This window comes from Lipotes vexillifer, unplaced genomic scaffold (assembly GCF_000442215.2).
Source record: "Lipotes vexillifer unplaced genomic scaffold, Lipotes_vexillifer_v1.1 scaffold1061, whole genome shotgun sequence".
Lineage (NCBI taxonomy): Eukaryota > Metazoa > Chordata > Mammalia > Artiodactyla > Lipotidae > Lipotes > Lipotes vexillifer.
The window spans coordinates 244,506-269,843 of record NW_006789959.1 but is presented as its reverse complement, the minus strand read 5'-3'; the positions used below and the strand labels follow the sequence as shown (position 1 = coordinate 269,843).

The 25,338-nt window shown below is 36.2% G+C and overlaps 1 protein-coding gene across 9 annotated transcripts in view; it reads left to right on the top strand.

Moving 5' to 3' along the window:
* HDAC9 (histone deacetylase 9) overlaps positions 1-25,338 on the top strand; it is a 186,164-nt gene that overhangs the window by 86,667 nt on the left and 74,159 nt on the right. For 3 of the 9 annotated variants that reach the window (XM_007463050.1, XM_007463051.1, XM_007463049.1), the window contains 4 exons: positions 6,753-6,994; positions 11,669-11,819; positions 12,814-12,940; positions 15,208-15,329. In XM_007463050.1, the coding sequence (XP_007463112.1) occupies positions 6,824-6,994; positions 11,669-11,819; positions 12,814-12,940; positions 15,208-15,329 (571 nt within the window). In that variant the 5' untranslated portion in view covers positions 6,753-6,823. Of the gene's footprint in view, positions 1-6,748; positions 6,995-11,668; positions 11,820-12,813; positions 12,941-15,207; positions 15,330-25,338 lie in introns of those variants that run through there. The other 6 variants (XM_007463052.1, XM_007463054.1, XM_007463057.1 and 3 more) reach the window with 4 other exon arrangements.

Below are 25,338 nucleotides of genomic sequence, written 5' to 3'. Positions count from 1 at the left end.
CCAAGACCTCTCCAGTTTCTGCTCAGGAAGGCTCACAGTGAAAATTGTACTAGCGTTAGCTGACCAGATGATCAGTAGAATTGCGTATGTGCATATGAAGAGTTTAAGACACAGTAAACCAGATAACTTCCTAATTGGTAGTGGGTGTCACTGTTTTTATTCCATATTGATTTCAGTTTGGCCAGAAAGTACAGAAATGACAGGACAAGGCAGTACATACTATACAGAGCAGGTAATAATCTCTCTGACACTACCTGTCAAACCAGCGTAAGTGAACATCTTGGTATTGAGCAGAGTTTCATAGATGACACGGTATCATTAGGATACATGTACACATAGGTTAATAGAACCAGCCTGTCCTGGCGAAGGCTGCAAAAAAAGAAGCAAGTAGGAAAAGATTAGTGAAAGATGTCTATTCCTGATGAAGTTTCCTATAAATTCCTGCAGCGTTTCCCATGTACTTAAACTATTATTAAAGGCTATAATATTATTAAAGACTTGAAAAAGTCTGGATTACATGTATCCGAGAGAGATATTCCACATTCGTTTTTTTTTTTAATTAATTTTTATTGGAGTATAGTCGCTTTACAATTTTGTGTTAGTTTCTGTTGTACAGCAAAGTGAATCAGCTATAAGTATACATATATCCCCTCTTTTTGGATTTCCTTCCCATTTAAGTCACCACAGAGCACTGAGTAGAGTTCCCTAAGCTATACAGTCGGTTCTCATTAGTTATCTATTTTATACATAGTATCGACAATATATATATGTCAATCGCTTTCTCCCAATTCATCCCACCACCACCCCTTTCTCCCCATTGGTGTCCATATGTTTGTTCTCTACGTGTGTGTCTCTATTTCTGTTGTGCAGATAAGATCGTCTATACCATCTTTATAGATTCCACGTACATGTGTTAATACGATATTTGTTTTTCTCTTTTTGAATTAACTTCACTCTGGATGACAGTCTCTAGGTCCATCCACGTCTCTACAAATGACCCAATTTCATTCCTTTTTTATGGCTGAGTAATATATTCCATTGTATATATGTGCCACATCTTCTTTATCCATTCCTCTGTTGATGGACACTTAAGTTGCTTCCATGTCCTGGCTATTGTAAATAGTGCTGCTGTGAACATTGGGGTACATATCTCTTTTTGAATTATGGTTTTCTCTGGGTATATGCCCAGTAGTGGGATTGCTGGGTCCCATGGTAGTTCTATTTTCAGGTTTTTAAGGAAAAAAAACTCCTCCATACTGTTCTCCATATCCACATTCTTTTCTGAACCTTGAACTAATGACAGGCCCACATATTTGACAGGATGATGTTAAAGCACAAAACAGCACAACAGGCAGGCTTTTCCCATGGGCGGAGTCTGCAGGCCCAAAGATTTCTGTGCAGGAAAGGAGGAACAAAAGAAGCTGAGCAGATGATCAGAGCAACATTTGTTTCTCCCAGATCTGGAAATCGTTATTCATACATCCACCTGCCAGTGGTTGTGGTCACCCATTTCTTGGTGTAAGAACTTATTTTCCCTATAAACTGGCACTGGGCAGCACTGGTGATGCTGTATCCTGAATATTATTGTAGCTGCTCTAATTGTGAATATTAACTGAGATAGTTAAAGATGGTTCCAGTTTTTGTCACATTTTTTCACGTTTCAACTTGTAACTGAATTGACACATACAAATTGGTGGCAAGATTGTGCCTGTGCCTTTTTTCTGTGTGTGAAAGCCTGTGCTTTACCCTGCACTGCTTCGGGATCTCATTCAGAGGAACAGCGTGAACAGTCTTCGCCATTGTTGTGATAGTTGTAAATGGTCAAAATTTGCATTCTTAGAATTTTTCCATCCATGAGGTTTGCAAGTTATTCACTGAAAACATTCTTAAAATGGATGGCTTCTTGTTCGTAACCCAGCCGATAAAGAAGCAGCCAAAGATTCCTGTTTTTGAACATACAAAAATTCTCCCTACATACCTGTGCTATAAATAATAGCATCTAAAGTGAAAAATTAAGAAACATGCTGTGACTACTTAGGGTATCCTTAGTACTTTGATTTAACTCTTTAATGGTCTTGGTATATAAAAAAACGTATTTATCAAAGAAATTTAGTTACAGCTGAACAGGTATATATGTTGCTGAAATAAATGTAATTATCATAAGCATCTATATGAGCTGAGATTTTTATTTTGAAATGGGAGCTTTTTTGTTTCCATGTTTCTTAAAGTAAAAACTATTTCTAAAAAATTGCATGAGTTGGGCTTCCCTGGTGGCGCAGTGGTTGAGAGTCCGCCTGCCGATGCAGGGGACACGTGTTCGTGCCCCGGTCCAGGAAGATCCCACATGCCACGGAGCGGCTGGGCCCGTGAGCCATGGTCGCTGAACCTGCGCGTCCGGAGCCTGTGCTCCGCAACGGGAGAGGCCATACAGTGAGAGTCCCGTGTACCGCAAAAAACAAAAAAAATTGCATGAGTTGATAAGTCCTAAGTAGAGGAGGGAATAACTATCAAAGGGTTAGTAAGAAAAGACATTGCGGAAAGAACGAGCAGAACTCTGTAAAGTGATAATAAGACTAAATATATGTGGAAATGTTCTGACTGGGTATTTGCTATTAGAATAACAATAAACATATAATATACATATATATGTCACATGTATTTGAAATCTCAGACAAATAGGGTGAATCTAAATAAAGTTATGAGATCTGTTAAGAAAACAGGATTTGTTTATAAGTGATGCTAATGCTACTGTTATCATCAACTTCCTTCTAACTTATGTATCACTGGCCACCTGTTCTAAGTAATTTGCATGTTCCTAGACAAGAAATGTTTGAACAGTGATGATTCCATTTCCTCACTGTTAAAATTGGTTGTTAATTTTTCCTTGTTAGTTGATTATTTCTAATTATGATAATACAGCAGCTGTGGACAATGCCCTTTCTTTCACATTCTGTGATGTGTAAGTGACTGTAACTTGTTGAAACTCAGCCCTGGTATTGTGTTACTATTATTGCTCCTGGGGAGGCTTATTAGCTTGTCACAGAAGATGGAAGAAAAATCCGTCATTCTTTTTGGAATACGATGAGCCTTTGTCACCCACAATGCAATTAATTTTAAAAATAGAAAGAATGGCTGTGATATGATTATGATTAACCAGAGATGAGCTATTGTCCAAGTAACAGGAACTAATCCAGCAGGCCAGAGATGACCTACACAGAACCATCAGTTTGCTGATTGCCATTTCTCTCTGAGTTTGATGAAATATTCATGCCTTCGCTCTCCTCTCTGCAAGCACTATTGATTTCTTGTGTAAACGCTGCTATATTTAGTCTAGACAAATGGAATGTGGATTGCTGCTGAATAAATTGGATGAAAGACTGGGATCTTGCCTGCCTCTTTCTCTCAGTCTTGGGCAATTATTTATAATCAAGAGCAGTTTTTGTAAGTTGAGGGTGATTTTTCACAATTTAGTGATTAGTCTCTGAACAAAGGCAAGCAGTTAGACACAATCATTTCTGTTGGGATAGCAGGTTAAGAAGTCAGATTACCCTTTGAGGCTTACACTAGCTGTTTTGGAGAGTTCTGGGGCTCTTTTTTCCTTATCTCTTTAGGGTTTTGTTCTTTTTTTTGGGCGGAGGGTTGACGGTTATAGTTTATGGGTAATAAGAATGCCAGCAACAAGAGACCCCAGGATCTCTTGAAATTTTACATTTTGCCTTTATAGGGTTAAATTTGTTTACTGAGATGTCCATGTAAAAACTGAGGCTTTAGTTTGGCCTTTTTAATGTAAAAGTGAAATATATGCTTAACAGCCATTGCTTTTGGTTGGAATAACGCCAATTCTATAAATTAATGCTCAAAGTCTCATGTTACTCCAGAGCCTTAATTGAAAGTTCTGCATTGGATCCTTTGACCAAGAGATCTTACAGGCCATCTTCCTCAGTTAGTTCCAAACTTGTCACAATTATTATTTTTCCTTTTGTAAATATCATGTTTTAGGAGACATTGTCCCCCAAATTATGGTTTATTAATAAATCGTTTTCCCATTTTCATTAAACTGACACAGCACTATCAGTGCAAGCTCTTCTGATCTGTACATTGAAAAATCACCAGTGTCAACAACCAAGATTGATATCAGTTCCCCCACTCCACCCCTGCAAGCTGACACACACACGTGCCTGTACACACACATGCCTGTGTGTACACACGATTCAGATGATAAGCAAGACATTAATGTTTCATTTAGTGTTTGAAGCCTTAACTTCTATAGACAGAATTTATGTTAGGCTTTATTGACTTCCTGAAAATCTCTCTTAAATTTGCATATGGAATGTTAACTTGGTAGTTTCCAACCTGGAGTCTTCAAATCTAAGTTACTCAGAGTAGGAGTCACAGCATTAGATACAATTTGTAAAAATATGGAGAAGTAGAAGGGGGAAAATTATTCATGTTTCCACCCAAAATACAACTTTCTTTTGTTCTCTATCTCACCAGTCTTTGCTGGTAGAATTCAGAGACTTAATACCATTAAATCTCCAGTAGAATATATGCTCTATGAGGGCTAGAATTTTTTTTGTCTTTTTGTTTTATTACCGAACCCAAACATCTAGAATCACCTTGGGAATTTAAGGTTCTCGGTAAATGTACATTGACTAAATTAACTTATTTTTAAAGAGTTATCATAGGGTATATGTCATTTTTATTATTGTTCTTTCACTTAGTGTTACAACAACATTTTTCATGTTCTCATAAACATTATTTTTAATGATTGCATGTTTTTCCATGAAGTGGATGTGACATATTTTACTAGACATTTCCTTGTAGTTGGTGATTTCAATTAAAATGATAATACTTCAGTAAACAGTTTGACATTGAACTGTTTCTTCCTGTTAGTATTATCTCCTTAAGATATATTCCAAGAGTTGGCAAAGCTGAATCAAATGGTAGAAATACTTAATGCCTCTTGACAGATGTCACCAAATTGTGATATCACGTATCACTTTTTCAGAAGTTTTAAACCAACTGGCGGTGCCACTTGCAATGTATAATTGTCTACTTGGTCATATGTTTACCCTATACAAGCGGATGTTGTACATACACATATGCATATATGTGAATCATATATATGATATTTAATCATTAGAAAATGATGCCGTATTTTTATTTAAAATTTTGCATTATGTTTACTAGTGAAGGTGGATTTTTTTTTTTTAGTTGTTTGGCTGTATTTCTTTGTTTTCTTGTTTTATAATTTTTCTAGATGTTTTAGTGTTTCTATTTTCTCATATTTAATAGAAATCATAAACAATTATATTTTCATACTGGCTCCATATTTTTGTTTGGTTAGCCCCACAGTGTTGATGATTTATTTTAATACACACGAAATTTCTGTTTTTACGTAATCTTTTTAGAAAAAGCATCTATTGAGGGATGTGCTATATATGTTGTCAGTCTTTGAGTGGATTATCACATTTAATCCTTTTAACAACTCTGTGTTGTTATTGTTAATGGTAATTATCTCCATTTTGCCTATGAGGGAACTGAGACCTAGAGAACTTAAATAACACACTCAGGATAACACAGTTACCCTGAGGGTGACACAACCTTTTAAAAGTTATGGGAACAGGCATTGAGATTTTTTTTTCAGATTTTATTTATTATTTATTTATTTTTGGCTGCATCGGTGATAAGTGATAATAAGACTTATCACTTAGTTGTGGCATGCAGGATCTTTCGTTGCGGCACATGGGCTCTTCGTTGTGGTGCGTGGGCTTCTCTCAAGTTGTGGCGTGTGGGTTTTCTCTTCTCTAATTGTGGCGCCCAGGCTGTAGGGCGCATGGGCTCTGTAGTTTGCAGCACACGGGCTCTAGTTGAGACCCACGAGCTCAGTAGTTGTGGAGTGTGAGTTACCCCACAGCATATGGGATCTTAGTTCCTTGACCAGGGATCGAACCCGCGTCCCCTGCATTGTAAGGCGGATTCTTTACCACTGGACCACCAGGGAAGTCCTAGGCATTGAGATTTAGAGCAGAGGTTGAAAATTGGCAGCCTGAATATCAAAGTCGATTTATAGAAGGTTTTTTTTTTTTTTTTTTTGGTTCCAATAGTTTTAAAACTTTTACAATGATTTGAAATCGAAAATGAGGTGACTTCTGTCTACCCTGGGTCTGTATTTTCTTTCTACTCACCATTTCCCACATTTCAGCATGCATATTTTTACTTTTTCTTTGGTAGGTCCAGTAGCCCTCCAAATAGATTATTTTAAAAGGTTTACTTCATAAGGAATATATCTTAGAGTATATTTTCTGACTCTGATTACAAACAAAAATGTTTGCAAGTGTACAAATTTAGTTGTGTTAGAAGTTCTCTAATATAACATGACATCTTTTCCTCGATAGAGTTGCATTTTTTTGTCCTAAGTTGACTTGAATTTGGTAAGTGGTCCAGTAGAATAAGTTTTGTGAACACCTTTGATGTCCGTGAATCTTCGGAGTCATCTCTTTGAAAAAGGGAAATGTGGAAGATTTCACAGCAGAGTACAAATTGCTGGCTGAAAATTAGCCTGTGGTTCATTTTATCAAGCCTGATATACAGAAGACCTTTTACCATCCTTGTAAAAAAAAAAAAAGACTAGATTTGTTGATGTAAAATTTGTCAAATGGGGTATAGTGTCTTTCACTTTTCATTTGTTTCCAAGTCAATGTGCTAATTTTCTATCCTCTATCATCCATCCTTTTTTTCCATCTCTCCAGTTGATGTAAAGTCAGAGGTTCCTGTGGGCCTGGAGCCCATCTCGCCTTTAGACCTAAGGACAGACCTCAGGATGATGATGCCCGTGGTGGACCCTGTAGTCCGTGAGAAGCAACTGCAGCAGGAGTTACTCCTCATCCAGCAACAGCAGCAAATCCAGAAGCAGCTCTTGATCGCAGAGTTTCAGAAACAGCATGAGAACTTAACACGGCAGCACCAGGCTCAGCTTCAGGAGCACATCAAGGTAGCAAACGTTTCTTTGTCTCTGACCGTTGACTCAGGGAGCCTGCACCATAACATGGGCATAAGAGGGAGCAGTGGAGGGATATTTCACTATGAAAAGATACGGATGCATGGCTGGGAGGAAACTTTGATTGTACTAGTGAAAAACCTGGGTAAGTAAAAGGAATCCTGGCAAAAACCTGCTTTGCTTCTTGGAGAGGAGCCTCTACCACTCTTTTTTCTGTTAGTTTACAGAATCAATAGTAAGGAAGAGTAATTTCCCACCCTTTTTAAGATTCTCTTCTACATGCTTTTGTCCATTTGCCCCATCTACTCTCCACCAAGAAGAACCACGAGCCTGGAAAGACCCATTTTATATTTCTAAAAACAAATGTATGGATACCAAGGGCGAAAGGGAGGGGGAGAGGGGGAAATTGGGAGATTGGGGTTGACACATATACACTACTGATACTATGTATAAATAGGTAACTGATGAGAACATACTATATAGCAGAGGGAACTCTACCTAATGCACTGTGGTGACGTAAATGGGAAGGAAGTCCAAAAAAGAGCCATATATATATATATATATGTATGTATGTATACATATAGCTGATTCGTTTTGCCGTACAGTAGAAACTAACACAACATTGTAAAGCAACTATACTCCCAATAAAAATTAATTTTTCAAAAAGAATCTGCATATACTATTTACCAGAGAGGATAAATTAATCCCTTTATGTAAAGAGAGAGCCTTTTTAAATTTTTGTCTTTGGTCTATATGTAGATATTCTGAGTGCTCTATAAGTAGATGTTCTGAGTGTGTCCTAATCTTCCTTATGGAAAAGACCTCACAATGTATACATTCAAAATAATAACATAATGAAAAGCTCAACAAAACTTTATATAAAGAAACTGATACATATATTTTCAGTGTTTTCATATAAGTCTAATAGACTGTAGATAAGAATTTATTGAAACAGTTTTGGGAGTAGTTGACAATTAGAGACCCAAGTTGTTTAAATTATTCTAGGAGAAATATGTCCATATCCCACAATTATGTATGATGGAGTATTTTATTATCAGTGTCTGTGTATCTAGTTATTCTCTTGTATCCTCAGAGATAAATATTACTTCAGCATTATTTGTAAAATGTCTTTCAACTTCTTAACAAAAATAATTAAAACAAAGCTATTTTGGTCTGACTTAGTAGATGTTTAATTTGAATTTATTATGACAGTAATATAAAATAACAAATATTTGTAATAAAAAAGTCTACTTTTATGTCCAACTCCTTCAAAAACGACTTAGCTTCTGTTAACTTATTAATATAATAAAGTGTATGTTATATTATTTCATTTTTATTATATTGTATTATAGACACTTGATTTTTTTTCCTTTTGCATTTTTTTTTAATTTATTTTTTTATACAGCAGGTTCTTCTTAGTAATCCCCATTTTATACACATCAGTGTATACATGTCAATCCCTATCTCCCAATTCATCACACCGCCACCACCCGCCGCCGCCCCTTTCCCCCCTTGGTGTCCATACATTTGTTCTCTACATCTGTGTCTCAATTTCTGCCCTGCAGAAATTGATCTTTTACTCACTTGCAAATAAAACACAGGCACATTTATGTGGGCTTAATATAGATAACTAATCTATGTTAATATTATATAATTTTACCACATTGATATTACAGTGTCTGAGAGGGTAAAAATGCTTTTTCTTTCCTATGTTCCTTGTTTTATATTTCCTTAGCCTGGAAGACCTATTTTAACTTATTTTCAGAAAAAGGCTCTTTGATACCTGATATAAAATGTGGTATTTTTTTCCTTTAACTAGTGGACTTCACTCAAAGACGCTTACAATATATTGATCCATAAGATACCTTAAAAATAAGAGTGAGGATTTTGTTTTAAGTCTCATATGGAATCCTGGTTGTATTTTGCAGTATAGGAAACCTTCATTTAGTTTATAGACTTATTTTTGAGTGATTCTGGAACATTTTATTTCAGTTTGACCTCTGAGACAATAATAGTAACAATAATGTCCAGATTTCCTTCTTCATTCATTCTAGGCATGTTAAAATGGCAATGATGAATGAGTAAAGTTTATATTCTCCCCTATACTTGAAGGTTTGTTTCATTTTGCTGCGGTATGCAAGTCGTGTTGCCCTGAATATAGGGCGATACTGATAAGTTACAGCTTTAGATAGTTCTTTTCATTTATGTTTGATGCCTTTTGTAGTTGTAAAGATCAACATAAAATTTTTTTAAGTAATTAATTGTTTGATTTTACTCAAAAGTTAATAGTAGCAAGTAGGCAATTGTTACGTTACCCCAAACAAGGTAGTATGTAGCAGATTTACTGACACCTAGAAAATATTAGAAAAGGGGAGGGAGAAAAATGATTCTGAGATAGCTAAGGAAAACTTAGTATTTGGAATTATTTTCTAAAGTAATAAGTTGCTTTTTCAGAAACTAAAGTCATACTTAAAATTTCCCTTTCAGTTTAGGAAGTTTCTTTGCTTTAAAATTTTTACAGTTTTATTGTTTTATATTTTTTATGCATAGGACTAAAAGTTGATGCTTTTAACATTCATCTAGATTTTACTTTTATCAGGAAGACACAGCATGATGCTTTACTTCTAGTGTTTTGAATCTTTGGCTTCTGTAATCATCTGTTGAGTTAGATGCTGTTATCCCATTTTTCCACCTAGTAATCTGAGGCAGAAACACTGTAACTTGCCCAAGGCTACACAGCCAGTAAGTGGGTGCTCCAGGATTTGTAATCTTGCCTCATCTGCCTCCAAAGCTATTACTTCATTCTGCCTCTGTCTTGGACTGGAACATGAAACTAGAGGAGTGATGTTTTGTTACTTTTTTTTTTTTTAACCTCATTCCTGCAATCTTTGATAATGAATAGTAGCTGTGGAAATTAAATCGTGTGCTTTTCTAATTCCTAAGAGAGATTAATATTCAATTCCATTGGGGCTTTGGGTGAAGCAATAAATCAACTTGATCAACCCCAATATCTACATAGAATTAACATTTAAGGCAAAGTTTAAGCAGAATTATGAAATTTTTGGTTAGAATGGAGTATCTAGAAACACTTATTAAGAGACTGGTGTATCAAATCCAAAATGTCAAAGATTGTAATTTGGAAAGTAACCAGAAATGCTTCTAGCCATGTCCTTCTGGGACAAGTGAAGCTATCATGCTTGACATGCAGAGTTGGCTTCCTGTTGCTCCACAGTGACTCTGATGCCATTCCATATAACTTTTTATTTTTGTTCTGTTACTGTGCAGTGTAAATTTCAGAATTTTAGGCACCTATCTCATATAAACAGCAAATTACACTAACTTCATTAGTAATTAGAGTTTAAAATAGTAATAATAAGCAAAATTAGTATTGTTCAAACTTACAGCTTAATTTCATATGCATTATGAACATGATGCATGGTGGAGATTATTCCTCTGTCTTATATATGAGGGACTAGTTCTCTGAGTGGCTTAGTGTTGTCTAGATCTCGTATCTAGTAATGTCAGAGCCTAGTAGAACTCTGTCTTGAGTTATTCCTCAGTGGGCACATTTACGATTATTCCATGTCTATTTCTTAGTCTGAGAGAAAATTGACATCTCAAAATGATTTTTTGTTTTTTTTTTAAATTTTATTTATTTATTTATTTATGGCTGTGTTGGGTCTTCGTTTCTCTGAGTGGGCTTTCTCTAGTTGCGGCGAGCGGGGGCCATTCTTCATCGCGATGCACAGGCCTCTCACTGTCGCGGCCTCTCTTGTTGCGGAGCACAAGCTCCAGACGCGCAGGCTCAGTAGTTGTGGCTCACGGGCCTAGTTGCTCCGCGGCATGTGGGATCTTCCCAGACCAGGGCTCAAAGCCGTGTCCCCTGCATTGGCAGGCAGATTCTCAACCACTGCGCCACCAGGGAAGCCCTCAAAGTGGTTATTAAGAATGCTTTATATTCATGATGTACCTTATTTGGAAGTGAACTCAAGGGATTCAGACAGCCAAACAACAGTGCATCAAAGTGTAGTCTGATGGAAGTGATTTCTTCATGACCAGTCTCTAATCTGAAGGGTTTTGTGTGCTGAGTGAACTAATTAGACTTTGCTATTTTGAGAGAAGAGCTTGTTATGGATATACAGATTGCATTCATCTTTTGAAAACCTTCTTGGAAGGTTTTGAAATTTTTAGCCTTCATTTTATTTCAGGTAGATTTCCCCCATATTAACTCATATCTCACTATTCTATTCAGTTTGATTATGTTCACACAATTTCTCAAGATAAGAAGTGAAGATTTCAATCGTTTATGTTGCAAGGGAATTGGTAAAACAGACTCCTGGGAAGTTCCTGCCTTTCTTTGCCTGTATCATGTATTTCAGATGCACAAAGGAAAGTTACTCAAGGAACTGAAGATCTGAGTGAATTTGGTAATATTGTGATAGGACGGCATAGGTGTTGAAACTACCTAAAAACTTTCTTGTTAATGACCTTAAGACCATTTATGGCATTAGTTGCTTGTCTTTAGATTTCAATAATATACCAAAAAATGGGTAAAATATAAAGTAAATACAAATAATTTCCAAAAGCTCATAACATTTCGATTTTGGTCATTGATGACTATGAAGTCTAAAGAAATTGCACACTCTCATGTCTTTCTCTTCTCGCAAGTTGCAACAGGAACTTCTAGCCATAAAACAGCAACAAGAACTGCTAGAAAAGGAGCAGAAACTGGAGCAGCAGAGGCAAGAACAGGAAGTAGAGAGGCATCGCAGAGAACAGCAGCTTCCTCCTCTCAGAGGCAAAGATAGAGGACGAGAAAGTAAGAGGCACCAGGGTAAAAGACGGATCTCTTCCCTCATCTTTAGCTGATGGTCATTCAGGAAGGAGCCTGAAAAAAAGTGGAATTAAACTTGTCAAAATTGTCTGTGTTTAAGTAAAAGAATACATTATGGACCCAAATGTAAGGCTTTGACATTCACATATCAGCTCTCTGCATTCAGTCTACAAGCATCTCCAGAAGTAAACATAGCATTGTTTGGCAAAGATGCTAATTTCTGTTGTTTTGAGCCTTAAAAATAATGTTATACTAAGGCAATATAGCTATGCCATTGTGTTTAATAATAAACTTACTTCCACATTACTCCACCATACCTTCCTCCTGCTCAAGTAATAATTGCTCTTTAATAAGTCAAGCCTTGTCTTATTTAGTTTTCAAGTACCCCAAACTTTGAGATTTAAGGTAGAATTTTTTTTTTTTTTAAAGCAACTATCCACAAGAGGGAGACAGATCCAAATAATTCCCCTGTACGAGGTCAGTTCAAAATCAGGTCGTAGCAAGGTTTAAAATCTGATGACTTAAACTGGAATTGTCAGCAATATTTATTTGTTTAATGCTCAAAAGTGCTTTTTTAAAAAGTTTTTCAAACTAGCAATTCAGAAGAGCTCATTTTAATTTGCTTAATCACTTATATGGTCCCCCAAGATTCTTGACTTTTATAAAGCAGTGTTCTGTTCCTCAGCAGTATTTTTTAAAGCTTAGGAAAAAATTAGTATTAATTCTGGGAATCCCCTTTCTGCAAAAGCAATTAAAGAAATCATCGAAGGTCTTTTGAAAATTGGCAGTTGAAGCAGTAGTTACAAAATATTACCATGTCATTTTCTAAAGGCTGTTTAGACTCTGGTTTCTTCTTTTAGTAGGAAAACTTCATATGCTGTGACGAGTGGTGTTACTTCTTAATTTTTGCTAAATATTCCAGAGGCTTGAAAGGACAAAACCGCAAATCACCATCTGTTTCTGTATGTGTGTGTTTCAGGGGCAGTGGCAAGTACAGAAGTAAAGCAGAAGCTTCAAGAATTCCTGTTGAGTAAATCAGCAACAAAAGACACTCCAACTAATGGAAAAAATCATTCCGTGAGCCGCCATCCCAAGCTCTGGTACACGTATGTTCAGTGTTTGGCTTTTTTCATTCCCAGGGGTAAAGATCACAGGTTCTCAATTCAGCCAACCTGGGCACAAATCCCTGGCCTGCTAACTTCTCAGCTATAAGGCCGTGGGCAAGCTCCTCAAATTCTCCAAGGCTCAGGTCTTTATTCTGTAAAAAGAGGACGATAATAGTACCTGCCCTCTAGGGTTTCTGGGAAGGTCCTGTGAAACAATGTGGGAAAGTATATAACAGAGACCAGCTCTTAAATAAATGTTAGCAAGTATCATCTTGAGGGCTAGAAAGTATTATACATGTTCTTTGCCAAATGAATAACTGACAAATGTAGGGTGGGGCATAGAAATTAATTCATATTTCGCATTTTTCTATTCTCAGATGGTGCATCTGATATCTTTACAATAATTTCTGAAGATTTGGCTGGTTGAGATTTTATTTTACTTGGCTTGAAATAAGGTGGAGATCTGAATTATTTTTAAAAGTCCAGAAGATTTTTGACTTAATTAAAAAAGAAAGAAAGAAAGAAAAGTAACTGATATATCTAAGTCTTCAGTGACTAGTTTACCCGTGCCCACCTCATCTCATTTCTTCCCACCCTGTAAAATGAGAGTAGATTGGCTTTTAACACACAAGCTGACAACGTAACATACTGCGGTATTACAGTTTTTTATTCAACCATCTTTCTCCAAGTCTAGTAAAGAGATACTGTGCAACACACAATTCTTCCTTCTGTAAAGTATGAAGGAGGTGATATTTTTAAAAAATCAGGAGAAGAACTGATAGGCAAAGCATATTTGGATAATAGACTAATAGGTCATAGTTTCATCTCTCTCATATTTAAAAAATATGTTTAGGATTTTACACTTACATATTTTTTAATCACATCATAAGGACAAGGGAGTAAAAACTTGATTATTTGATACTCTGTTACACTGACATTTCAAGCATGCCAGGAGTTCTATTAAAAGAGTTATTGTTCTTATAATTCTATCTTATAAGTATCTTCCCTTCTCTGCATCCAGAAAAAAAGATGAGGCAGATTCTAGAATGCTGTATAAATATTTTTTAATGGTTTACATAATTTATACCATGCATGTCAATTGACTTGAAAAACCAATCCCTGTAGAAAATTTTCACGTGTTCAATCAACATCAAAAAGTATTGAAAAAGAAATTCTGTCTTATTACCTAAAATTACATACATAATTTATAACTAACTCATGTTCCTTCTAAGTTAAAACCTGTTTTAAGAAAAGATAATACCTTTTTTGTTGTTGTTGTTAAGTGGAAACAACTACATGCAAACGACTTGTCAGCTGAAAATTCTTTAGCTGTTCCCTTGGGTATATTCGACATGGCTCTCAAATGTTACTTAGGAATCCTTTTTTTTTGTACTGAATTGAACTTCAGTAGGGTCCAACTCCTGGACAACCATAAGTCATTAATTTATGAAATCTGAACTTAATACTTTTTGCCAGTTATGGCTAGATAAAATATCCTTACACCAGGTAATTCTTGAGAATGTTGATTCAAATAAATAATATTGGTAGAATCATCATGGTGGTGATACTACGCCCTATGTTTTTTCCATATATAATGATTATAGATGTTTATATCCACTGGGTAATCTATGTTCAGTCCTAAGCTATTCTCCAGTAGCACAACTGCATCTCTTTTACTGTATTAATGCAGGACAGACAAAAGATTTTAAAAGGTCAGGTTCATATGGAAGAAGGATGTGTCTCCAGTCTTTACCTTGAAACTGCCCTAGAAGTTTGGAGACCTGAGGCTATTCGCACAGTACTGTCTCTCCAGTAGAAAGGCACCCTCATGTACTCTCATGTACTACCTAGCAGTTTTTTTAAATGAAGTCCTTCTGTATGTTTACTTTTACCTTGGTTGTTCTACATTGTTGACTAAAAAGGATTCGGATGATGACTTTTCCACTAATATGGCTCTTAAGAAAACATACACAATAATCTCAGATGTCAAATCTCAGGCTCTGGGTAAATTCTCTCCTTTAGTGAAGCAAACTTTTCTATGTGACTGTGTGACCAAACACACAGTGGGCATTCTTGGGCATCCTGCATCATTCCGTAACATACTGCTAAATTGAACTTGGTTACATGAGGCTGTGGTTTGTACACACTAAAAAGAAAGAACATAAACACAGCTGAGACACGTGTTACAGCATGTGCAACCGATTATTGCTGACCAATGTGCAGTAAAAACTCAAGGGGAAATGGTGAACCCTCTTTTTCTTTTGTAGGGCTGCCCACCACACGTCATTGGATCAAAGCTCTCCACCCCTGAGTGGAACGTCTCCATCCTACAAATACACATTACCAGGAGCGCAAGATGCAAAGGATGATTTCCCTCTTCGAAAAACTGGTAAGTCAGTTCCACAAGAAGACTCCACTTGCTCTTCCATGACCTTCCTGCAGCTTTATTTTGCCATACCTCTAGGGGAGCGTCAAAGGATTTGAATCATAGCTGTCAGGCTCTCTCCACCTCTGCCCTCAGCATAAGCAGACGCGCGCACACACACTCCTATTTCTATATCAGTTCATTCCGTATATTGTCAAAGTAGCTTTTTTAATTTAAAGGTTAGTCACATTTGGGTTTTAGACAAATTATTTTCTTATTAGCAATAAAGAGAAGAATTAAAGAAAATAGAAATTTGATTTCTCAGAAAATTTAAATCTTCTCCGTTAATGAGGACCTCTGTAATTTCCTCCATTTCTCGGATTTTCTGTTGAGCCTCAGCCATTTACTACAAAAATGGAAATAATCTTTTCCTCCCACTTTTAAAAACCTTAAATTTTAATTGTATACGAAAACAGATAAAGCCAAGGCTAGCTCCTGAGTAAGTGACTTGCCTAGTGTCTCACAGATTATAGGAGAACTCATGGTGAAGCTTTGTAGCTAATAATCTCATGTAATTGTATTAAAATTTGCTTAGGGGAACTGGGACGATGAATCTGTAATAAATTTGGAATTTAGTAAACAGCTCTATGGCTTCACAGTCTGTGTTTGTTTTCCCATATTCCTTTTTAGCCCTCTGGTATGTGCATATTTAATGTGTTACATGCTCTTACCTCTATAATAAATATATTTAAATTTTAGCTAGGTAGAAGCGTAAATAGCAGTTGTATACATTATGTTCTAAATATTTTGAGATTTTCTAAGTATAGTTCTTTAGAGGAAGTTGTAAATTAAAAGAAAATTTTATAACCACAATTGATGTGAAAAGATATTCAGAGCAGAGAGTTTGGTCCATTGTATTTTACTCAGATCTACTTGAAGAACTATAGATCTGTTTAATTTGTATATAAAATCTACAGAGTGAAAATTATTTCCAATAATTATATTCATTTTCCCAAGCAATTTTGAATAATTAAAATGGATATAGATTGTAAAAACACGTGCTGAAGCTATTTTCTGTCTTACAATTTATTTCTAGCATAATGAAGATTTAAAAATAAAATCAATCATGAGTAAGAATTTATTCTATAATCTAGCCCGTATTGTACCAGGCACTGAGGAAGGATGGCCAAGTATTGTAAAGCAATTTGTGCCTTTTTATTTTAATAGCCGAAAGATGTTCACATTGCTACTCTAAGATATCAGATACAGTAAAATACTTCAATGGAAGGCTGTGCAAAGGAAAGAGTGAGTTTTATGTATTGCATGAGAATTTCACACTCTTATCTACAAATCAGATTGCCTTTCATGTAAATAAACTTCTCTGGGATAAAAGGAACAAAGCAAAGAGTGAGCCTCCACATATTTCTAAAACATGGCATATAGTTTATGAAAATTGATCCATAAAGGACATGGATTTTAGAATGTGGGGACTTTGATCTGCAGCCTTGACATTTAGTTGCACCAATGGCATGTGTAGGAACTATTGACAGAGATTATGTGAATATTGCCCCAGGTCTTAGGGCAGTGACTGGCATTCAAGAGCCTAAGGAGTCACTAAAAGGAAAGAAAACACAAGTCCCCTTATGGCAGGAGGTTACTGATGAGTGATATAGTTACATTTAGGGAGAAAGACTTCTACCCTGCTGTGCACATAGCCTTTGAATATATTCTTACCACTGGGAGATTGAAAACTGACTGCAGAAGTGACACTGAGTTTGAAAAGTAGTGGCATTTGGAACCAGTAAGCATCCAGAAAGCAAATTTGATCTTTTTCAATACTTAAGGACAAGTACTAAAAGCCCATACTTTTGTGTTCCACTGTTTCCCTGAGAACGGCTTAGGATTTTTCCTCTGAAGAATGAATAGCAAGCTGTTAATTTTTTCTTGTAGAATTTCTCAGTCCACAACACAATTCAAAGAGAAATCCTGCTTATTATCTACCTTACAAAATTTAATTCAAATCTGTACTAATATGAAACTCATCTTCTGTATCTCTTTATGTGATATGTAATAATAGTGAAAAGGTACAGCCCTTGTCTTTTCTAGTGGTGTATTTTCTGTATTTGCCCATTACGTTAAGTTTCTTCCCTTTATATCGAATATCTGATATTTATGAAGTGTCAGGCTGCTGATCTGTAAAACCAGACATTTTCAAGCATTGTACCAATAAAGTTCTTGAACAGCCATTAATACTTTTATATAGGGGTTTCAAAATATTCCTTAATTCAATTCCTGTTGTCTAAGAAAAGTATGATATAATTAAATACAGGTGTTTTCTACACATCTAAATACTTAGAGATACCCCTCATTAATTACAAATAGGCGAAACTCTTCCAACTTTTATAAATATAATCCATTTGGTATATTTCCAGTGCACTTTGAGAAAGTTTAGATGTATATTTGCACTAAATAGAAGCGCATTGAAATATAGTCAAATAATTTTTACTTCAGCATTTGTTGTATTTTAGTGACTCAATAGTTGTTACAAAAAAGTAAACAATGAAATATTATCATAGTTAAACTTATTTGATGATTAGGGAAACTGTATAAGATAATTTTCAAGTAAAGCTTTATCATATTAAAGAAATCTAGAGGAGTGGCATTGATCATATAGTATAAATACCAGTACAGCCGTAATAGAGTGTAGCTTTTCTATTGGGCCCCGATTATCACTCTCTGAGGTCTACTTGAATTTCATTGAATTCAATCTTAGATTTAAAAGAAGTTTTTAAGTGGATTCTATCTTTTGATCTGCATATAATACTAAATACTTTCAATTTCTTTTTAACCTATGTCAGTACTGAATTGCCAGTATGCATTAGCAAGATTTACGGGAGTAAAGCTGGAACCAAAGTAAGAAAAGTTCTAATGACCTTAAAATGATTAAAGTGGCCCCAGGGGTGTTCCCTAAGCAGTGAGCAGAATTTGGAACCTCTCTTGACCTCTTAGGACTCAGACAGTGACAGCCTAGGAACAGTCAACCATAGAAGTCTCATTTGCCTGCAGAAATCTGACCTTTGTCATGCAAAGTGGACCTTTACTTCCTTCCCCTAAGGAGAATCATAGTTGCTCATAGCATTTGGGCTTTTTGGAAACCTCAGAATAATATGAATAGTTATCTCTAATCAGGCCCATTCCGAATTCACTTTTCTTTTAAATGTAAGAGTTGAGAGCCTTTTGCTCCTTTCATAACAATGAATGAACGTCAAAGGCTTTCATAATTGGCTCTGAAGTTAAGAATAAAATAATTTTTTTAATTTTTATATTTATTGCCCACACTTAAAGTAGCACTTCCTTTTAGAATTACCCTCTGTGATTGCTTTTGTTCCATAACACAAGAATTTGTTGATTCTGAAATTTGGATTATTTTACTGAACTTTAGGTTTTGGCTGCAAATTATATCATGCTGTAGTAGGTGATTTTTTTTTCTCTAATATAATGCTCTGCGGGACTGATAATAAACTATAAAATAGGGAAAGGAAGCTTCTGGGTCCGGGTACTTTTGAAATAGTACATATTTCTCACAAAGATGCTGCGTATGTGGTGACTTTGAACTGACCTCCAAAACCATTTGAATTGGATTCTGTTACAAAGAGTGTGCGCATATGTTTCATAAAATATTATGGTAAAACATTCTAGAGGTTTTATGCTCCATTGTATTATTGGGGTCTTACCCAGTGAACTTTGCCTTTGTTTGAGTGTTACAATCTTTCCACTTAATACTTCTGAACAAAGTGAGCTGGCTGGCTAGATTCACCTCTTAAAGAGCACAAGCCATGTAAAGCTACAGCTTGGCTTGGGCTAATAGGACTGTTCCCGCCCCACTGAAATATTCATTTTAATGGTCAGCAGCACTAGAATAGGACTCAAAGATGGAAGGGGTCCAAACATAAGTTAAGGTTTTAGAAGGCCAATGTCATTTTCCACACTGAGTAATTGGAAGGAAGGCAGAGATGAGATATATAACTTTATACATCTCCCTCAGTAAAGCAGTTAGAAGTTATGTTGTGATACCTTGGTGACCTTTTCAAGTTATTATAATCCAGAATTAGTACAAGCAGGTTTTTAAACAATGTTTTAAAATCTCTCTTGCTCTCTCTCTCTCTCTCTCTCTCTCTCTCTCTCTAGCTCTGTGTCTTTCTCATAATACACAATCACACATGCATGTGTACACATGGACATGCACACACATTTTTGCACAGATAGCACTAAGATAGCACTTACATTTATAAAAATATTCACTCAGAATCTTATTCCAGATTGACCAAAACTGGAGTATTTTTATATATCTTAGTACTCGATCTTAGTTCCATTGTAGTGGCTCTTCTTGCTTAAAATTATTGAAATATAATCTTTGTGATAAGTCTTACACTAGTTTTCCCAGAATTGAGAAGCAATGTGGCACAGTAACACAGGCTTTGAATCTACATACCAGCTTGAAATCTGGATCCTCAATCTTGGGAAATTTACTTAACCTCTTTAGGTTGTGATTCTCTCATCTGTAAAATGGGAATAATTTTTGTACTTGGTTCATACAGTTATTCTGAGGATTCAGTTAAGTAATGCATGTCATGCAGTTAGGATCATACCTAGGACTTAGGAAGGGCTTAGTAAATCTTAACTTTGTGTTTCTAGTTGATAAGGAATTGAGTTTCATTTATTTTCATCAGTGAAAACTAAATTGCTTATTGTTGTGGAAAGTCTTTTCAAGGACTTGTGTTCTGCCACCTTATTGATAAAATGAGAAAACTGAGGAGCAAGTGATAAACATTTTCACTTTAAGCTATCTGCCACTTGCAATGCTAATCTCAAGATGGGAATAGAGGGCTTTGTTAATTTTGCATATTTGCTGGCATTTGGCAGCCTAGTATGGTGTCAAAAAGTAGCAGCAGATTTGTTTCTTTCCTTCACCGTAGGAGGAGCTCTTATTAATGCTCCGTCCTCACTAGAGCCAAACAGAGTTTTAATTTCTGCCATTGACTTCATTTAAAAATCAGTAGACTTTAATTTTTAGAACAGTTTTAGATTTACAGAAAAATTGACCCATAGTATAGGTGGTTCCCATATTACTCTTCCCTCTCTCCTGTAGTCTCTGCTCTTGTTAACGTCTTGCATTAGTGTGGTACATTTGATACAATTAATGAATGACTATCAATACATTATTGTGAATGTAACCCATAATTTACATTAAGGTTTACTCTTTGTGTTGTAACGTTCTATTGATTTTGACAAATGTATATGTCATACCACGTACCCACCATTACAATATAATGCAGAATAGTTTCATTGCCCTAAAAATCTTCTGTGCTCCATCTGTTCATCCCTCCTTCCATCAACCCCTGGTAACCACTGATATTTTTACTGTCTCTCTGGTTTTGCCTTCTGCAGAATGTCATATATTTGGAATCATATAGTATGTAGCCTTTTCAGACTAGCTTCTTTCACTTGGCACTATGCTTTTAAGATCCCTCCATGTCTTTCTGTTGCTTGAAAGCTCTTTTTAGCACTGAATAAGCATTATATGGGAGAGGTCACAGCTTGTTTAACCGTTTACCTATTGAAAGGTATCTTGGTTCCTTCCAAGTTTTGACAATTATGAATAAAGTGGCCCTAAACATTCACATGTAGGTTTTTGTGTGGATGTAGGTCTTCAGCTCAATTAGGTAAAAGCCTAGGAGTGCAATAGCTGGATTTTATGGTGAGACTGTGTTCAGTTTTGTAAGACACTGCCAAACTGTCTTCCAAAGTGGCTGTACTATTTTGCATGCCCACCAGCAGTGGATCAGAGTTCCTGTTGCTGCACATTCTCACCAGCACTTGGTATTTTCAGTTTAGTGTTCTGGATTTTAACCATTCTAGTAGGTATATAATGGTTTCTCATAATGGTTTTAATTTGTAATATCCCTGTGTTAACATGGTATATCTTTCTTCATCCCTTTACTTTTAATCTGTGTCTTTATATTTTAAATGGTTTTCTCATAGACAACATATCGTTGTATCTTTTTTTTCTTAACCCACGTTGACAGTCTTTTTTAATTAGTGTATTAGACCAGTCACATTTAAAGTGGTAATGGATATAGTTAGATCAATGTCTACCATGTTTATAACTGTTTTCTCATCATTGTACTTAGTCTTTTTTTTTTTAAATCTTCCCTTCTTTTTCTGCCTTCTCTGGTTTTAACTGAACATTGTATATGATTCCATGTTCTCTACTGTCTTAGCATACCAGTTTTTTGTTTGTTTGTTTTTTTGTGGTACGCGGGCCTCTCACTGTTGTGGCCTCTCCCGTTGCGGAGCACAGGCTCCGGACGCGCAGGCTCAGCGGCCATGGCTCACGGGCCCCAGCCGCTCCGCGGCGTGTGGGATCTTCCCGGACCAGGGCACGAACCCACGTCCCCTGCCTCAGCAGGCGGACTCTCAACCACTGTGCCACCAGGGAAGCCCTGTACCTCTTTTAAAAACTTTTCTGTGGTGGTTTCCTTAGAGTTTGAAGTTCATGTTTGTAGCAAATCTATACCCACTTTCAAATCACACTATACTGCTTTATAACAGAGTATTCCCAATTCCTCTCTTCCATCTTTTATAATTTTGCTGTCATTAACTTCACTTTCCCATAGTGATATTCTTATTTCGAATAGTCAATTAGTCAATTAAAAATAAGAAAAACAAAACATTTCATTTTACCTTCATTTATTTCTTCCTTTATATAGCTCTGAGTTTCTGATTTATATCCTTTTTTTTCTTGCTAAAGAACTTTTTTTAATATTACTTGCAATGCAGGTCTACTGGCAACAAATTTCCTTAGTTTTTGTTTGTCTGAGAGCTTTTATTTCTCCTTCATGTTTAACAGATAATTGCACTGAATACAGAATTGTAGGTTGCTGGGGTTATTTCTTGCAACACTTTAAACACTTCACTGGCTTCTGGCTTGCATGGTTTCTGACAAGAAATTTGCTTCAGTTTGTATCATTGTTACTCTATAGGCAAGATGCTTTCTCATATCTTCTGGTTTCTTTTAAGATATTCTTTGTCTTTGGTTTTCTGCTGTTTGAATATGATGTGCCCAGGTGTCCAGTTTTGGTACTTATGCTGTTTCATGTTCCCTGAGATTCCTGTGTCTGTGGATTCCAGCCATTATTCAACTAGTCTTCTGCTTCATTCTTCCTTGTTATTCTGGGTTTCCCATTATGCAAGTGTTAACATCTTTTGTAACTGTCCCAGATTGGGGGGCATTTTGTTCTTTTTGTCATTCTTTTATTCTTTGCCCTTCAGCTTCAGGAGTTTCTGTTGACAGGTTTCCTAGGTCGCTGATTCTTTCCTCAGTCTTGTCCAGTCTATTAATGAGCCCATCAAAGACATTCTTCATTCTGTGCTTTTGATTTCAGGCATTTCCTTTTGGTACTTTCTTAGTGTTTCCACCTCTCTGCTTACAGTTACTCATGTGTTCTTGCATGTTGTCAGCTTTTTCCATTAGAGCCCTTAACATTTTACTCATAGTTATTTTAAGTTCTGTCTGACAATTCTGAAATCTTTGCCGTAACTGAATCTAGGCTGACGCTTACTTTGTGTCTTCAGACTGTTTTCTCTTGCTTTTGAGCATGCTTTCCAACTTTTTTGTTGAAAGCTGGACATGGTATATTAGAAAACAGAGATTGATGGGTTAAGCTTGTGTTGTGAGATTTTATGTTAATGTAGCTGGAACTGGGCTGTGTTTAACATTTGCATAGATGTAGGTGCCAGAGGCTTTAGTTCCCTCTAGTTTCCTTGGTTACTGTTTGTTTGTTTGTTTTTGTTTTTATTCCCCCTGTTTTGGGGTTTCCCTAAGAACTCCTTCATAAGCAGTGTCTTGCAGCTCTCGCATTTGCAATCCACTGTTATTATACTGGAACCCTGTTAAAATGGTGGTAAGACATTGGGGAGGGACAGTGTTCTATAATCTTATAATTAAATCTCAGGTTTTTTTTAGTGGAACCTGAGTTTGTGGTCTGTGACCTCCAGAGCTGTGTCTTAGCTTCTTTTTTTCAATCTTTCCCTTAATAAGTGAGATAGGAAAGGTAGAAGAGGCTGCGGTTGGCTAATTGCCCTACCCTCCAGGTCAAATAAAGTTCTGGTAAGATATTTTCCTTTGGAAGGCAGATTTTGTTATGTAGAATGCTCTAGGTATATTTGGAAATTGTACTTTTCTCCTGGTGTATTTCAGAATGACTGCTTTTCTCTCCTCCTCCACCTCTACTCCCTACCATCACTTATACAGGAGGGGATTCTTCACTGATCTTCACTGAGAGAACCTGGTTGGGTTCTTATAAGTCAAACCTATGAATGTGTACAGTCCCCCCCTGAGATTGGGCCGCTGGAATTTTTAACTCTCAAGCTAGTCCACACTCAGGCTCCAGCAACTCATCAAAATTAACATCTAGGGGCTTCCCTGGTGGCGCAGTGGTTGAGAGTCCGCCTGCCGATGCAGGGGACGCGGGTTCGTGCCCCGGTCCGGGAAGATCCCACGTGCCGCGGAGCGGCTGGGCCCATGAGCCATGGCCGCTGAGCCTGCACGTCCGGAGCCTGTGCTCCGCAGCGGGAGAGGCCACAGCAGTGAGAGGCCCGCGTACCGCAAAAAAAAAAAAAAATTAACATCTAAGTGTTCATACTAGTTACTGGCTCCAGTGGCTTCTGTTCTCAGTAAGTTGATCTCAGCTGTGATTTTCAGTATTTTTCTGTCTCTCCAGATTTTGGAGTGGCGGTTTGCTCTTGAGACCTCAATTCTCTGATGAATCTAAGAAAATCGCTTTGGTTTTTAATTTGCTCAGCTTTCTTCTTGTGGTGAGGATGTCAGTGAAGATTTCCAAGCTTTTTACGTGTTGGAATTGATACCAAAAGTCAGCCATTGACTTTTAAACCAGTAAAATACTTTGAAAAAATTTTAAAAACACAACTTTATAACTTTTTGAAGTGACAGATTCATATTTAAGCAATATAATTCTTACCAATTAATTATTATCGATTTTTATAAGATTATAAGTCATCAACGATTGACTCTCCTTCTGCTCAGTGTGATCATGACTAACAAATCCATGTGCTAAAAATACTATGACAGAGAGAGGATAGACTAAAATAATTTCAAATCACATTTTGGAAGGAAGGCAATACTTTGTGTTAAAAGTCTTTGCCTAATGATTCAGTCTGTGGTATTTTATTCTGTGCCCTCGTCTATATGTCCTCTTTCTCTTCTCCTTAATAGGAATCAAACACTGCATTGATTTTTGCTACTTTGAGAGTAAGTTTGATGAAATATTGGGTTGGAACAGAGTATAAACTACTGTGTAAGCAAGATTTGGGAATTATAAGGACGTTTTTCCCTGTATTTTTCTTACTTTTCTCTTCATATCAAACACTAGAGGTTTGGTGAGGTAACCACTTTTTGGCCCTCCAAAATTTAGAAAAATCAACTCCTTTTTAAAATAAGATTTAATTTTTTACGTAGAAAAATTACTTTTTAAAAGAAGCCTTTTTGATAGGTTTAATTATTTAGATTATGAAAAGTTAGCCATTTTCAACTACCATTATTTCATTGATACACATTTTTCTCCAGTTTTATTAAAATATACGTCACATACAGCACTGTATTAGTTTAAGGTGTACAACAGAATGATTTGACTTACTTGCTCATTTTTTAAACAAACATATCTGAATGGATCTAATGGATAATATTTTATAGTTTAACTAGCACTGTTTTTTACTTTTGCATTTTTTCCTTAGTGGTACACGAGTTAATTGTGCCTGTTACAATTGATAAATTACTGTAGTAGAATTAAATGGTGTAGAGTAGTTTCTTTCTTGTGATAGAAAAAGAATACAAATTTATAACGTGATTTTTCACTTTAAAGCATAATAGAAATTAATGTTCCTAAGGATTTTTGATTCAAGAGTTAGATGTATGGTTATGTTAGAAACAAGGGACAAATGGTTTAAGTTTCAC